A 13,733-nucleotide genomic window follows, 5' to 3' on the forward strand; every position below is an offset into this window, starting at 1 on the left:
TATCAGGGAATTGATCTAATGGAGAACTGGAAAACTTTGAATTTTGGGGGTGGTGTTGAGCCCACCTCTCTTCAAACTCCACTGCATCCTGGGGATACATCCCAGGCAGTTATTCTGCACTGTCCAACTGTCCTTCAAACGGAGAAAGAAAAGGTGATGCAGCCTACATACTGCTCTTGATACATGCCTCTGGGGCAGGATCTCCTGCTCGCACTTGGTGCTACCCTAGGCAAGATCCTACATTTACCGTGCAGCTCTGATTGTTGCAAATCCAATCCATTGTCCCCTGCATCCACTTACAATAAGAGTGCACTAACTGTTAGTAGAGATGGGCCTGAACAGAAAGTCCCAAAACCTAAGAAAAGTTTTGATCTAGTTCTTGACGTAGTAGCGGAGGGAAAGGAACAAGCTGAAAAACTGGGTCCCAAGCTGCACTTGGGAGATCAGGGTCTGAATGCTGCTCTGATCTTTGGTACTCCCTGCCCCAGCACCTCCAGGGCCTTTAACCAACAACTACACTTCAGTAAAATCCCCTAATCCAGAAACATGGGGCTGGTATTCCTTTCTTGTTGTGCCTACTTCCTTCAGAGGGGTCCCTTTATCCTGCTTTAAGCATGCAACTGTTCTCCTATCAAGAAGTTGTAATGAGGGCACAAATCCTCTTTAATAAAACTGAGGACAAGACTGAGCTCACAGTTTCTCCCAGCACATGTGAGGGTCCCCTGGAGGTGCCACAATGCGCCAAAGGACAAGGATCATGCAGGCAGGTTGCAGAAGGAATATGAAACACATGTTTTTGCCTAGACATGATCTTTCCACCTCTTTTAGGCTGAGCCTTGTATCACTGTGGGATCTGTGCTGAGACCATTGCTTTTAATTCCTTATCTCACAGCTGAGAGGCTCTGGCAGCAAGCACTCTCCTTCCTCTTCCATCTGTGTGCTGGAGAAGGAAGGCGAGACCATCCTGCAAGCTACAGGTGCAAGGCATGAGCCCTAAAGGAATCAAGTGGCCACTTGGCTTTTGCTTGTGCTCCAAGTGGCTCCTGCAGCACATTTGGAGTAGATGAAACCAGAAGCTGAGCTGAGACCAAACTCATCTCCCAGGCAGTTCATCTCCAGGGTGTGACCAAGTGGCAAAGGCTCAGCAGTAGCAATACAACTTTCTCCCTACACCTGTGCTCTGATTGCCCTCCTTTTCTTTAAAGGTACAGGGTAATCCCAAGCAAACTGGTTCCATGCAAAGTTGCTGCAGCTGCTGGGACGTGGCTGGTAAAGAAACTGCGAGACTGAGGCACCCCCACCCAGCCATGGAGGGCGAGGAATCAGCCTCAGCATACCCAGAAGCCTACAAGATCCACTACGAGAAGTCTTGGCTGCACAGACACTGCTCCTCCCTGCTGCAGAGGGACAGGCAGGCCCAGAAAGCCGGGCAGCTCTTCTCAGGGCTGCTGGCCATGAACGTGGTGTTCCTGGGCAGCGCCTTCCTGAGCAGCATGATTTTCAACAGGGTGACCATTACCCTGGGAGACGTCAGGATCTTCCTCTGCATCCTCAAAGTCCTGTCTCTGTGCTGGGTAATGTACTATCTGCTGGGCACCACCAGAAAGCCCCATGCGGTGCTGTACAGGGACATCCACGCCGGGCCAGTCTGGGTGCAGGGTAAGTGCGTCTGCACCTCTTGCCTTTCGGCCAGGTTGGCCAACCTGTAGCATGCAAGCCACAGCTGGCCTGGGCAACCTCTGTGTGGCACACAGCAGACTGGGGAGGGGACAGGCAGGAGTGACAGATAGGGCAGGGAGCAGAAAACTGAGCAGCAGATCAGGTAAGGGAAAGGGATCCAAGTGGCATTTGGGGAGCGTGTGGGGCTAATTGGTGGCATGCCTATCAAAAAAAAAGCTTGGCCCTCAGCTGCTTCAAACCCAGAGCACTTTGTCTGTAAGGAGGTATTCCCCCCACCACCAAGAGGCTGCCACCGCTGGCATAGCAATGCCATGGGAAGCATTGGCTAGTGGTTATCGGCAGTGAGCCCCTGTAGTGACCTTAGACAAGGTTTTTCATATCCTTCATGTCTTATCTTCCCTGTCAATGGCTGTGGAAATACGCAGTGCCTCTCTTACAAGGATGTTGCAAGGCTTCAGTGCCATCATGCAACAAACCATGACAAAGCAAGGCAAGGGCTGGTGTTTCTGGGCAGCTGTGACCAGTTACACAGGTGCTGGCTTTGACCTAGTCCTGTCATCCAAGGGAAGATTTTTGCCCATTGAGTCACCTCCCTGCAGCATCCAGCCTTTCCCTGCAAAATCTCCGCCCAGCCCTGTTAAGTCATGAAGTGACACCTCTACATTGCTCTGCCCCTGGTTTTTTAGGAAGTTGTCATTAGGAACACAAGGGACAGAGGGCCTGATTGGTCAAAGGGATTTGGGGACTTCAAAGTGCAGGCAGAGAGGTTTTCAGAGCCACCTAAACAGGTTTGTCCCCTAGTTCCTATGGATTGCTTGGGGCAGGGACGGATCTAGAGAGGGTGCCATGAAACTGTTGCACCCTCCTCCCCTTTGGTTGTGCTACATAGGCGCTCTTAACACGGGGTCTGGCTGGAGCCCCTGCTTTTGCCCTGCTCTGAAGGGGTGAGCACTGCTGCTGCTCATCCCCTTCCTTTCCCCTGATACCAAATCCAGCAGGGAGGCAGGGAAGGGAAGGGCAAACAACAGCAGTGCTCACCCCCTGGGCTTCAGAACAAGGCAAAAGCAGGGGCCCTAGTCTGCCCCCTCTCTGATCAGCTGGTGAGCTCAGAGCTCACTTTGCAAATGTGACAGTCCAAGGTTGGGGGGGCATACACCCCTTCCCCATTCCTGGATCCTCTACCGCTTTGGAGGCTCCTGAAAATCCCACTATGCACCTATCTGCCTAAATACCTTTGACAAATCCAGTCCCAGAGAGAGCTAACAGGACAAGATTGCAGCAATCACCCCTCACAGTTCATCTCTGCCACTGTTTCCAGTGCAAAACATGAGCTGGAATTTCCCCTTGCCCTGCCCTCCCCAGACACACACGTGAACACGCTCACACACACACCCACACACACGCCCCGCTCCCCTGATAAGAAGTGAACGCAGCAGCATCGTTCAAGGAACTGCACTAGAAAGACCCACTTTGTGTTGATCATTTGAGTGTGGCAAAAAGGGCATAATTCATTCTCCCCTCCCTTCAAAACAGTCACTAGCTTCCCAAATGTTCCCAGATTTGGGTGATCCCAAATCCAAACTCTGACATCAGGCCCATCCCTGAAGTGCCAAAGCCACCCATCCTTTTTCAGTCACACCAAGCACAAGAACAACCACCTACTCTGGACACGTTCAAAAAACATTTGGACTTTTATCTTGCTGGGATCTTTTGACCCTAGCAGACTTCCTGCCCCTGGGGCAGGGGGCTGGACCCAATGGTCTTGCAAGGTCCCTTCCAGCCCAAATGTCTATGAAACTATGAAATTATCTATGAAACAAAAGGTTTGGGTGGTGTCTACAAACCCTTTTGCCAGGGACGGGTCTTCATTCGTTTGCTTACTGATGATTTGTGCTGTTTGGACAGTGTCTCTAGTGATGTTCGGCGCTTTCAGCCTTCTCCTGAACGTGTTTCACATCGGTTACATCATCAGCCACATACAGTGCAAATCCTACCTCGAGATCCTGTTCCCATGCATAGACATCCTCTTCCTCACCCTCCAGGTACTGAGCATGGTCTTCTCCAGTATCCAAGTCATTTGTTCTACTGCATGGATGGGTGGTGGGGCTTCAAGAGAGACTGGAGTTAGGATGCATGTAGGTAATTCTTATTAACAAACAACACTGGTTGGTTTAAATCCTAACCACATACAGTGCAGCTTCATTGGAGTGAGCCCACGGGACCAGGAGAAAAGTTGATCAAAGGAGGGTGTTCGCTCTAAGAGGGTTACGTCCATTAGTTGCAGCATCATAATGGAAAAATTGGTCTTTGCTATTGGGATTCTTGGCCCTTGCTATTATAATGAGGCTCTACTGTGCATTGCTAAAATGTCTGGCACAAACCAGGCTCAAAGAAATAAAAGGAAAAGGAAATGGCTACTTTGAAAAAATAAGGCTGAGAGGCCTGAGGAAGGGTACAGTGATACCCTGTGAAACCTTGCCTGCATGTAGCCCAGGTGTGCAGCTGATCCAATAAAGGAAAGAGCCCACAAGAATTCGTAAACCTTTCAAGGACATGCCCCAGCCTCATTCAGAGTGTCAGAAAGGAAAGACGGGAATAAGTGGGAATCTGGGGTATTAACGTCAGTGCCCAGGCAACTGCCTTTACCAGAGGTGTAAGAAGCTTTGTGTCCTGGTTAGTGGTGGTCCCCTCTAATCATAGAAAATTCAGGTTGGAAGGGACCTCATGAGATCTATTCCAGTCCCCGGCTCAAAGCTGGACCATCCCTAACTAGATCATCGCAGCCAAGGCTTTGTCTAGCCGGATCTTTAAAACATCCAAGGCTGGAGCTTCCACCACCTCTCTGGGTAACCTGCTCCAGTGCTTTACTACCCTCCTAGTGAGAAAGTTTTTCCTAATATCTAACCATGGTAAGACTCATCACCCAGGGCTATTGCCCCACTCGCCCACCCTTAGTCATGCTACTGGTCATTGCACCAGTCTCTTTTCCAAAAATCAGGCCTCTGTCTCTGCTGGCACTAACCAGATCCCAAGAACAAACTCAGTTGCATGCTTACATGACTTATGCACAGTTTGCAACCAGAAATTCTGGCATTTCTGACCTAAAACTACTTGAAAAAATTCACCTCATCCTCTCTCACAGAAATAGCCTCTCTCCAGCCACTCTCAGGGAAATGTGGTTGCAAATGCCCCTCTCATAGAATTAGAGTTGTGCATGTACCCACACAATACACATGCAGCCATTCCTGAATCTATGCACACACAGCCACATGCCTTCCCCGCTCAGACGCACCTCCACACTTAACGGGCTTAGGTTAATGTTATTGTATCTATTGATTTCAGACTTACCTGTTATGGCACCACTCCAAGGACTGTATCCAAGTCCAGCACAACCTCACCAGGTACGAACAGAGAAAGGAGGGGCTTTCTTCCCACCCTCTCCTTTTTTTAACCACCCTTGTATCACACTGGTTGCCATCCTTTCTGTCCCTACCAGACCTTTCTTCAACAGACCTACTCAGACTCTTTGTACTCTGCAACTTTAAAGAATTTTGTTTTTGTAAAGTGAGAGGGGTGATATATTTGAAGGCAAATCGGACCCTTGTGTTGCTCTTCCCTCTTTCTAATGGGCCTTAATTGGGATTTTCCTTCCAAGTCATCTTCTCCTATGGTCTTCAAAGCTGTTTAGCCCCAACCTATTTGAACATAACCCTGCCTGTGGTTCACTGGAGTTTCCTCAGTGAAGTATAATGGTCTGCTCAAGGTAGACAGAAGATTGCAGATTGCAGTAGAAAAGATTAACCTCATGTATTGAGAAAAAATAAAGAGACCTACACATTGGAACAAACATCCATTCCAGCAGGGGTGGGAGAATTCAACAGGATTATTGGCATGTACACTGGCTGGGAGATTAATATTTAAAGAGTGAAAAAACGGCATGAATTCCACCTCGGGAATCTTCCTACTGCACATGAAGGCTGAAGCACCAAGCTTTGATCTGAACTTTCCCGTTCTCATTGCATCTACATGGGACCAGCCAACTTTTTTGGGCCATCCTGGTGTCCCTGGGGCAGCCACAAGCCTGAAAGGGCTTGTTGGTTTTTCCCATTAACCATTCCTGTTGTAGGACTTGTAGAGTTGTAGAGTCTGGTGGCAAGTTAACTGCAAGTGGGAATCTGTGCTAAAGCCAAGGCAGAAAAGCATGTAGCAGTACCTGTGTGTGCAAACCTGTGCACGCAACACAGGGGTAAATGCAAGTCCGGGAGGTCTATGCAGCCTGGACAGCATATCTGTGCAAAGCAAGGAGAAACCAAGGGAGGCCCAATGTACATTCAGGTTGATTGGACACATGTTAAAGGTGCTTGTCTCCTTTCACAGGTGTGGGCTGATGCTGACCGTCGCCACGAATCTCCTCCTCTGGCTCTTAGCAGTGACCAATGACTCCATCCACAAGGAGGTTGACTCACGAACTCAAAACCGGCAGCAGAGATTTGCAGGCACGGCCCATTCTTCACTTCTTCTTAATAGCAACAGGTAGACAGGTAGGATGGGCAAAATGTAGAGTCAGCACTGGTGCTTGACCCCAAGGATTCAGTTATCTCAACCAGCCCCACTGCAAATCACCTTGACTGCACACAATGCAGACATCTCCATTTTCCTATTTTCCTGCTTTAGCTGCAGGTAAAGGCAGGCTCTCAAGACTTAGGTTTGTTGAATGAGCCATGCTTTAGCTGATGGGTAGTTTGGAACGTGCCAATTTACCTGGAGAAGTAATTAGCTGATGAACTTTAGGGACCAAGAGCAGCCCTGGGAGATCTGAACACATACAGAGGGTATGCACAGTCAATTAGAGTATGACTCCTGCCTCTCCTTCCAGAGAGAGAGAGAGATCCCCATCTGTATCTGAGTAGAAGGCTTGATTTCCCTACTCAATTAATTCATCAGGGCATGAGAGAAACCAGCTAGAACCAAGCAACAGGAGGAACCTTATAGTCTAAGTTAGAAATTTCAGCTCTATACCCAAGGAGCTTAGTGTCCTCACATGTGTGAACACTGAACAGAGGTTAGTGGATCAATCTGGGAAGGAGGATGAGTGCTCATCCTGGCTTTCCCAATGACATACTGTGTTTCCATGGAGAAGTGACTCAATCGTCATCTTGTACAAACTGGGAAACTAGTAATTACCCACATGACTGGGTGGATTCAAAGGATTTAGAATAGTTAGTGTTTGCAGGGTGCTCAGAACATGTCAAGTGCTACATATGCTCATTCGTAAGGCTCTACCATCTTGAAGGCTCAGTGCCATTCACGTGGATGTATGCCAGGCATTACATTTCCAGGGGTAGAACCTCCCTGCAGGCACCCACAAAACAAGTAAGACATTTCCTGGGTGCTCATGGCTCACCAACATCCCCTTCCCTTATTTCTTACTGCAGGCAATGAGACTATTTTATGTGTTTGCCCAAACACAACAGCCTGCGAGATCTTCCAGAGAGGCTACATCCTGCTGTACCCCTTCAACACCGAGTACTGCCTCATCTGTTGCACCATGCTGTATGTCATGTGGAAAAATGTTGGCAGGCGCATAAGCCATCAACACGCTCCCCACGTCGAGCCCAAGTTCAAGCTCCGAGGGGTCATTTTTGGGCCACTGCTGGGCACAGCTGCAGTCATCATCGGGATCTGTGTCTTCGTAATATATCAGGTCCAAGCTACTGGCTCTGCAGCTAACCGGGGGGTCTTCCTGATGTATTACTCCTACTATGTAGTGCTTCTGCCTATGATGACTGTGGGTGCCTTAGTTGGGACCATCATCCACAGTTTGGAAGCCAGGGAGCTGGACACGCTGAAAAACCCAACCCGAAGCCTTGATGTGATCCTGCTCATGGGAGCAGCCCTGGGTCAGATTGGGATGTCTTACTTCTCCATCGTAGCCATTGTGGCCACCAACCCTCGGGACCTACTGAACAGCCTCATCCTGGCCTACTCCGTCATTCTCATCATTCAGCACATCACCCAGAACATCTTCATTATTGAGGGGATTCACCGGCAGCCATGGATGGCAAACATTGATGCTGGCCATGCCAGGGCCCACAAACGAGACTCGTGTTCCCACAGTGAAGAGGGGACTACATCGAACAGCAGCCAACAGCCCACACCATCTACAGCCAACAAAGAAGCCGAAGCAAAAGAACAGGAGAGTCATGGAGATTGTGACCCCAAAAAAGATTATCCCCTAGAGATAAGGCAGGAGATCAGGAGGCTGTCACAGGCCTACATCCAGACCTACAATGACTTGAACTGGAAGAGGAAAGCGCTGAAAGAGATCTCCTTCTTCTTGATCTTGTGCAACATTATAGTAAGTATCTTTGAAGCTGCCTTCTGTACACGCCAAGCCTTGAAATGAAGAGTACGCAGACAGTTCTGACTGAGCCATACATTAAATGACACACATGCACAAACACACATTTATATGCAGACACACACTTCTTCTCTTTCCTTTAAATCATCCTTCCAGAGGAACTCAATCAACATTTTCTAGTCCAGCTAGATAAAACTCTTACACATCAGGGCTATAATAGACTTGGTTTTCCTGTTAACATCCCTCTTCCGTAATCTTAAAATCTCTTTTGTAAGCTAATGACTCCAGTTTGGCCAGCAGGCAAGGTTCTTTGAGTAGATGTAATATCTTTTATTAGGCCAACTGAGTAGTTGGGGGGAAAGTCCAGTTTGGCTGGATTTTCTGGAGGTTGGAGGAGGAAAGGGATATTTTCCGAAGGGAGGAAATGGACATTTTTCACAAAAGCAACTAAAACCTCAAGTGCCATCATTTTAAGCATATTAGAAAGTCTTAGATGCCTGATTAAATATAGGCAATTCATTGTGCAATAGGAAAGTACAGGAGATGGTACTAGGCCCTTTGAATCCAATCTCCTGTAGTAGGACTTGTCTGCAATCAAAGCTGTGTCCTATTATTACACAACTGTTACCTGAGCCTCAGCTTTAGACCACAAAGTTTGGCTCAGGCATGCCCCCCACCTCCCCAAGCTTGAAAGCATGGTTAAAACTTGTGTGGCTCCGTAAAAACTCAACCAGGCTGTAGGATAACTATGTTGCGACTCGATTCCATGGCTGGAGTAGAGACAGGATCTTGCTTATTAAATAATGCAGTCAGATAAGGGTGGATGGATGTATCCCCTCTGTCTAGGGCTACTCAGTATTAGGTAGAGGGCTTCATCACTCAAAGTCACTTTATGATCCCTCAACGCTATACGTCCGTCAGCACCAAAGGTTTCTGAGCACACCCAGTGTCAGAAACTGGCTTTGATGGACCTGCGTGATGATTTAACTGCCTCTGACCTCTTTTCTTTTTAAATACCTTTCTAGCTCTGGATCATGCCCACGTTCGGGGCACACCCTGTGTTTGAGAACGGATTGGAAAAGTCATTTTATGGTTACTCCACCTGGTTTGCCATCGTGAACTTTGGGCTACCCCTGGGTGTGTTCTACCGAATGCATTCAGTTGGGGGACTCCTCGAGGTCTACATGTCAGCCTGAACTGGGCCCAGACCTCCCTTGTCCAGTGGTGGAAGAGGACTGTAGCCACAACCAAAGGAGCCCGGTGGGAACAGAGCTACAGAAGGCTTCCAGCTCTTTTTCATTTTCAGCTTCTACTTTGGCTCCTCTGAGCACTGTTTTCTTAGGAGTTGCAGAGGCAAGGGAGCCATATCTTGTGGCTTTCAAACATGCCAGTACCAGATTTCTCCACAAGAGAACAAAATTTAAGCCGCTCTCTCGCTATTCCTGGGACACTAGCTAGCACCAGCATAATAGGAATGAGATTGAGACCATATAGTGGATGCTGTAAGTAATGGGACTTGAATCATTTCATCTGACCCCTTTGAAGGAGAGAATATAAGAGCATCAAGATGAGCAGATAGAGGGACAAGCCTGTGCTCCACAGCATGTCTGGAACCAGCTCTACCCGTTGATGCTCACCCACATGCCAGCTCTCTCGTCGTGAGACATACTAGCTTTCTCAGGAAGAGGACATAGTAGTACCTGAAACACATGCCCCAGAATCAAGCACTAATGAACAAAAAATGCTCACTTTCCACATGGGTCTGTGAAAGGATAACTGTTATAGTAGCATTCGGGGAGTATGGTGCAGTGGTTAGTGTTCTGCAGTCTGTTCCTGTTTCTTACATTCAGCGTGTGACCTTAGGCAAGTTAGTCAGGCCCTTCACATCTCAGTGCCTGTATTTTTCCATGGGAATAATACCAAATAACCCATCTATCTGACTTAATTAAGTGTTCTTACAGGCACAAGGAGATACTCAGGTAAAAGCACTAGGGAGGTACAATAATTACTATGCTACTTTGGCCGTTTGAACTTGATTGTTCTCATGCATGGCTTTTGAGTGCGTTTCTTGTTTTGGAATTAGTCTACCCTTCAGTGGAAGTGAAGCACACACCATGCATGCCATTTCAATAGCCCTAAAATAAGCTAATGCTAGACCTACTGTGAACCCCACTCTCCGTTCCCTTGCTCCTTTGCACAGTACATTGTAGCATTCATTAAGCTGAGAGCAAAAGCAAATAATGAGTTAAAATATACAGTGCAAGATCTGATCAGAGACCCAGGAGATTTTGATCAAAACAAGAAGGGCACGTGGGAATGACACGAAAAAGTGGCAGGACCGTGTGAGAGGAAGGGTCCCAAATACTAAGACTGGTGAAGACAAAAAAATTAAGCTGAACGTTCAGGTCTCAGTGCAATTGTTATTTTACTCTCTGCTCACAGAGCCCTGTGCATATAAAAATTGAAGGGCAGGTCCTGATTTTACAACCAGTCCATCTTCTGCTATCAAAATTTGTTGTGAGACTTAACCAAGGTTGATAAAGTGCAAATAGCTCTAATGTTTGTTGCTTCCACGGGATATAAATCACTTGAAAGGGCTGCTGGGTTATGATCAGAGCTTAGTTCTCTCACGTAGCTGCACCCTTGTGTGAAAGCAAAACTCCCTACAAGCAGAAGATAAGAGTGCAGATAGCTATAGCCTGCGGGCCGCTTCTCCAAAACCCTCACACAGATGTCTGAGAGGGGTACAGTGACGGCCATTCCCCATCCCCAACCCCCCCCACCTCCAATTTTCATCAGAAATTAAAAGCAAGCAAGACCAAGTGAGCATGGACTTTGCCTCGTGAATACTTTTACACTCACCCTTATGTCAACAAGAACTGTCAGGAGGAATTACAACTGGATAAATCAGGCCCCAGTAGTTAATTATTACTCCCATTTCACAGTTTGTACCAGAAATCCACCAGAAGGAACTCACCGAGGTCGAGCTTGTCAAGTGAAGTGAGAACTCAAACCTCTTCTGTGATTTCCAACAGATGCTGGGCAACGAGGGATGGGCATGGGGAAGAGAAAGATCCCTTGTGTTTAATCAGCTGCATCATGGCCAAGGTTATGCTTGAGCTGATAGGACCCAAGTGATCAGGGAGCTGATTCCCGAGATGTACATACTAACACTATCTATAGGCATGATATACACTGGTGCTTTCTGAGTTATAGTCTCTTGTTGGAACATTATGAACCACCTGTCAGGTCCGATCAGTGATGAACAGGCCAGCAGTCGATCAGCTGTAGGACACAGGAACTGCCTGAGCAGAGTGGACTAATGGTCCCTCTAGCTACCTTGTTCTGTCTCTGACGATGGCCAACATCAGCTGCAAGAAACTCTATAATAGTTCATTCTGGAATGGCCTGTCAAACGAGGAAGCTACCTGCCTCCAGTTACAGAAAAGTTTATGCCCTGATGCATAAGAGTTTAAAATACCTCTTGCATGACACAGAATCCCAAGAACAAAGGCTGGATGTTTTCAATATTTATATCAGCATTTAACCCTTTCTTTTAAGATCTTGGGCTCAGCCAGATCCGCATAAGTGTCCATTGCCTGCAGGACTACAGCAAAGGAACAGGATGCACAGGTCACACAAGTCTTCCAGTGACAGTCTGGTGGAAAGCCAGTTGGTACAAAGGAATCCTGGACAGCATAAATCACCCCAGGAGTCACACAAACAAGACCATAAATTCTCTCTGGGACAAACAGTCAAAGCATGTGCCATGTTTCAGATTATCTTTATCTCTTTGAATGTAAGCAAATAGTTTACAGTGCAATTCGATTTTCGTGGAACAAAGACTGAAAACACCAAAAAACGAAAGATTCCAGGGAAACTCGCAAAGAAAACAAAAGGGGGGGCGGAAAGGATAGAAGATACCACAAAACCAGGGAAGGCCGGGTGGGGAGAGAAGCCAGTGTCTAGGACATAAGGGCCCTCTCCAGCTGAGACGTGTGAGTGCAGTACAATCAGGGGCTGGCCCATCACCAAGGGCACCACCCAATCACATTCTTAAGACAAGAAATATTCCAAGCAAAATATAGACTTCAATCTGTGAATGTCTTTATACAGGTGGAGGCGGGGTGTGGGGGGTGAAAGGTGGCAAAATGGATGAGGCATGGGGAGAGGAAATGCTCTCTTCCTTATCCAGCCTTTGTTCTTCAATGGTCTTCCAGGCTACACTTCAGGGGGCTGAACTGGGCAGGGGGCTTTAGTCCACCTTCAGCACCCAAACAGCGAGAGGGGTTCACTACTAGGTCAGCGGGCTGCTTGTATGAAAGCAGGACTCTCTACAGAAGAAAAGCAATACGGCTGCTTGTGCAATACTCAGGCCTTCACACACGGGTTGGGGGGAAAGGGGAGAAGAACAAGGGAGCTGCTCTAACACACCTGCCCCCATATTTATGGATAGTGCAGTCTGCAACCTGCACTTCATCCATTTTGTGAGCTAGGAGCTGATCCCCTTTGACCCTTCAAAGTTCAGGCTCCTCATTACCGCACTTGGGCTCCAAAGCAAGCCAGCTTTCTTGAATACAGAACCCATCCGGGTGCCTGGAAGAATTTAGCTTTACCCCAGAGTCCCTCCTGCCTAGTTGCAACCATTTTCATCATGCCTTCAACATGCTTCTTGGGATGTCCCCAAGACCCTCCCTCAATGCCTGGCACTGAAAAAGCAGTGGACAACCCACCCCTTCCACCCTTCTCCAAATGCCCTCCATTGTGACAACCTGCCCGCTCAGTAACGACACAACTCCTTCCAAATCCAAACAAACCAGCTCATCAATCAATTGGAGAAGGATGAAGGAGGGCAACACATACTTATTTTTTCTCCTTGTCAGGCTCAGCTCCCCTAGGCTAGCCCTTCCCTCCCAGCCTTTGCCCTGATTCTCCATGATTGCACACAGCTTTCCAAGGGGCTGTAAAACACATACATCCCACCCTGTTCACTGCAACAGTCCACCTGCAAAGCCAGAGTAACATTCCTGGTCTGCAAATCTCTGAGGCAGTGACAAGGTGGGGAAGGAAGAAGGAGAGTAGATCTTGTTATTGCACTGAAGCATCACCTGCTACAAGAACCTAACACTAGTTTCCAAAGGAGGGGAAGAAAGGAGGGGTTTAAAATAGAGACCAGGACAAAGTGGATCTCCTTCAGCATTCCCTTTTCATTAAATAAAGATCCCCCCAACTGTACAGAGTGAAGCAAGACAGAAGCAAGTACAGAGTGAAGCAAGACAGCAGCAAGAAGACCTGCAACCTGATGGGTGTTAGAACCAATTCTTTGGGAAAAGAACCACACAAAACCCCTCTGTATGTCTAACACTCCCCTCCTGCAGTAGTAGCAGTTTCCCTCCATGACTCAGTTTAACTCTTTCTATGGAGTCTTTTTGATTATATGCTGAATCTGGCTGGGACATGACCAAGCAGAGAAGCTCTTAAGCTGTGGCTGATATGGCTCAGATTGGTCTCCAAACCAAAGCCAGGAGTGAGAGGACAGAAGAGCTATGAATGGTCTGATTTCTAGTGCAACAACGCAAGGGACAGTCTTTAGGCATCTCTCACTCAAGGTTGCTAGGGAAGGAGGGGGAAGGAGTGAGCAAGGGGATAAGGATCTGCTCACAGGTCCTCCTTAAAGCTTAAAATGATATGT

The 13,733-nt window shown here is 47.7% G+C and overlaps 1 protein-coding gene across 1 annotated transcript; it reads left to right on the forward strand.

The window, feature by feature from the left end:
* Positions 1-1,307: 1,307 nt before the first annotated feature.
* Positions 1,308-9,237, forward strand: OTOP3 (otopetrin 3). Its single transcript, XM_006018342.1, has 7 exons — positions 1,308-1,659; positions 3,586-3,722; positions 5,023-5,081; positions 6,058-6,176; positions 7,116-7,757; positions 7,860-8,038; positions 9,067-9,237. Exons 1-7 carry the CDS (start codon positions 1,308-1,310, stop codon positions 9,235-9,237), a joined length of 1,659 nt encoding a protein of 552 aa, XP_006018404.1.
* Positions 9,238-13,733: the final 4,496 nt, after the last annotated feature.

This window comes from Alligator sinensis, unplaced genomic scaffold (assembly GCF_000455745.1).
Source record: "Alligator sinensis unplaced genomic scaffold, ASM45574v1 scaffold400_1, whole genome shotgun sequence".
NCBI lineage: Eukaryota > Metazoa > Chordata > Crocodylia > Alligatoridae > Alligator > Alligator sinensis.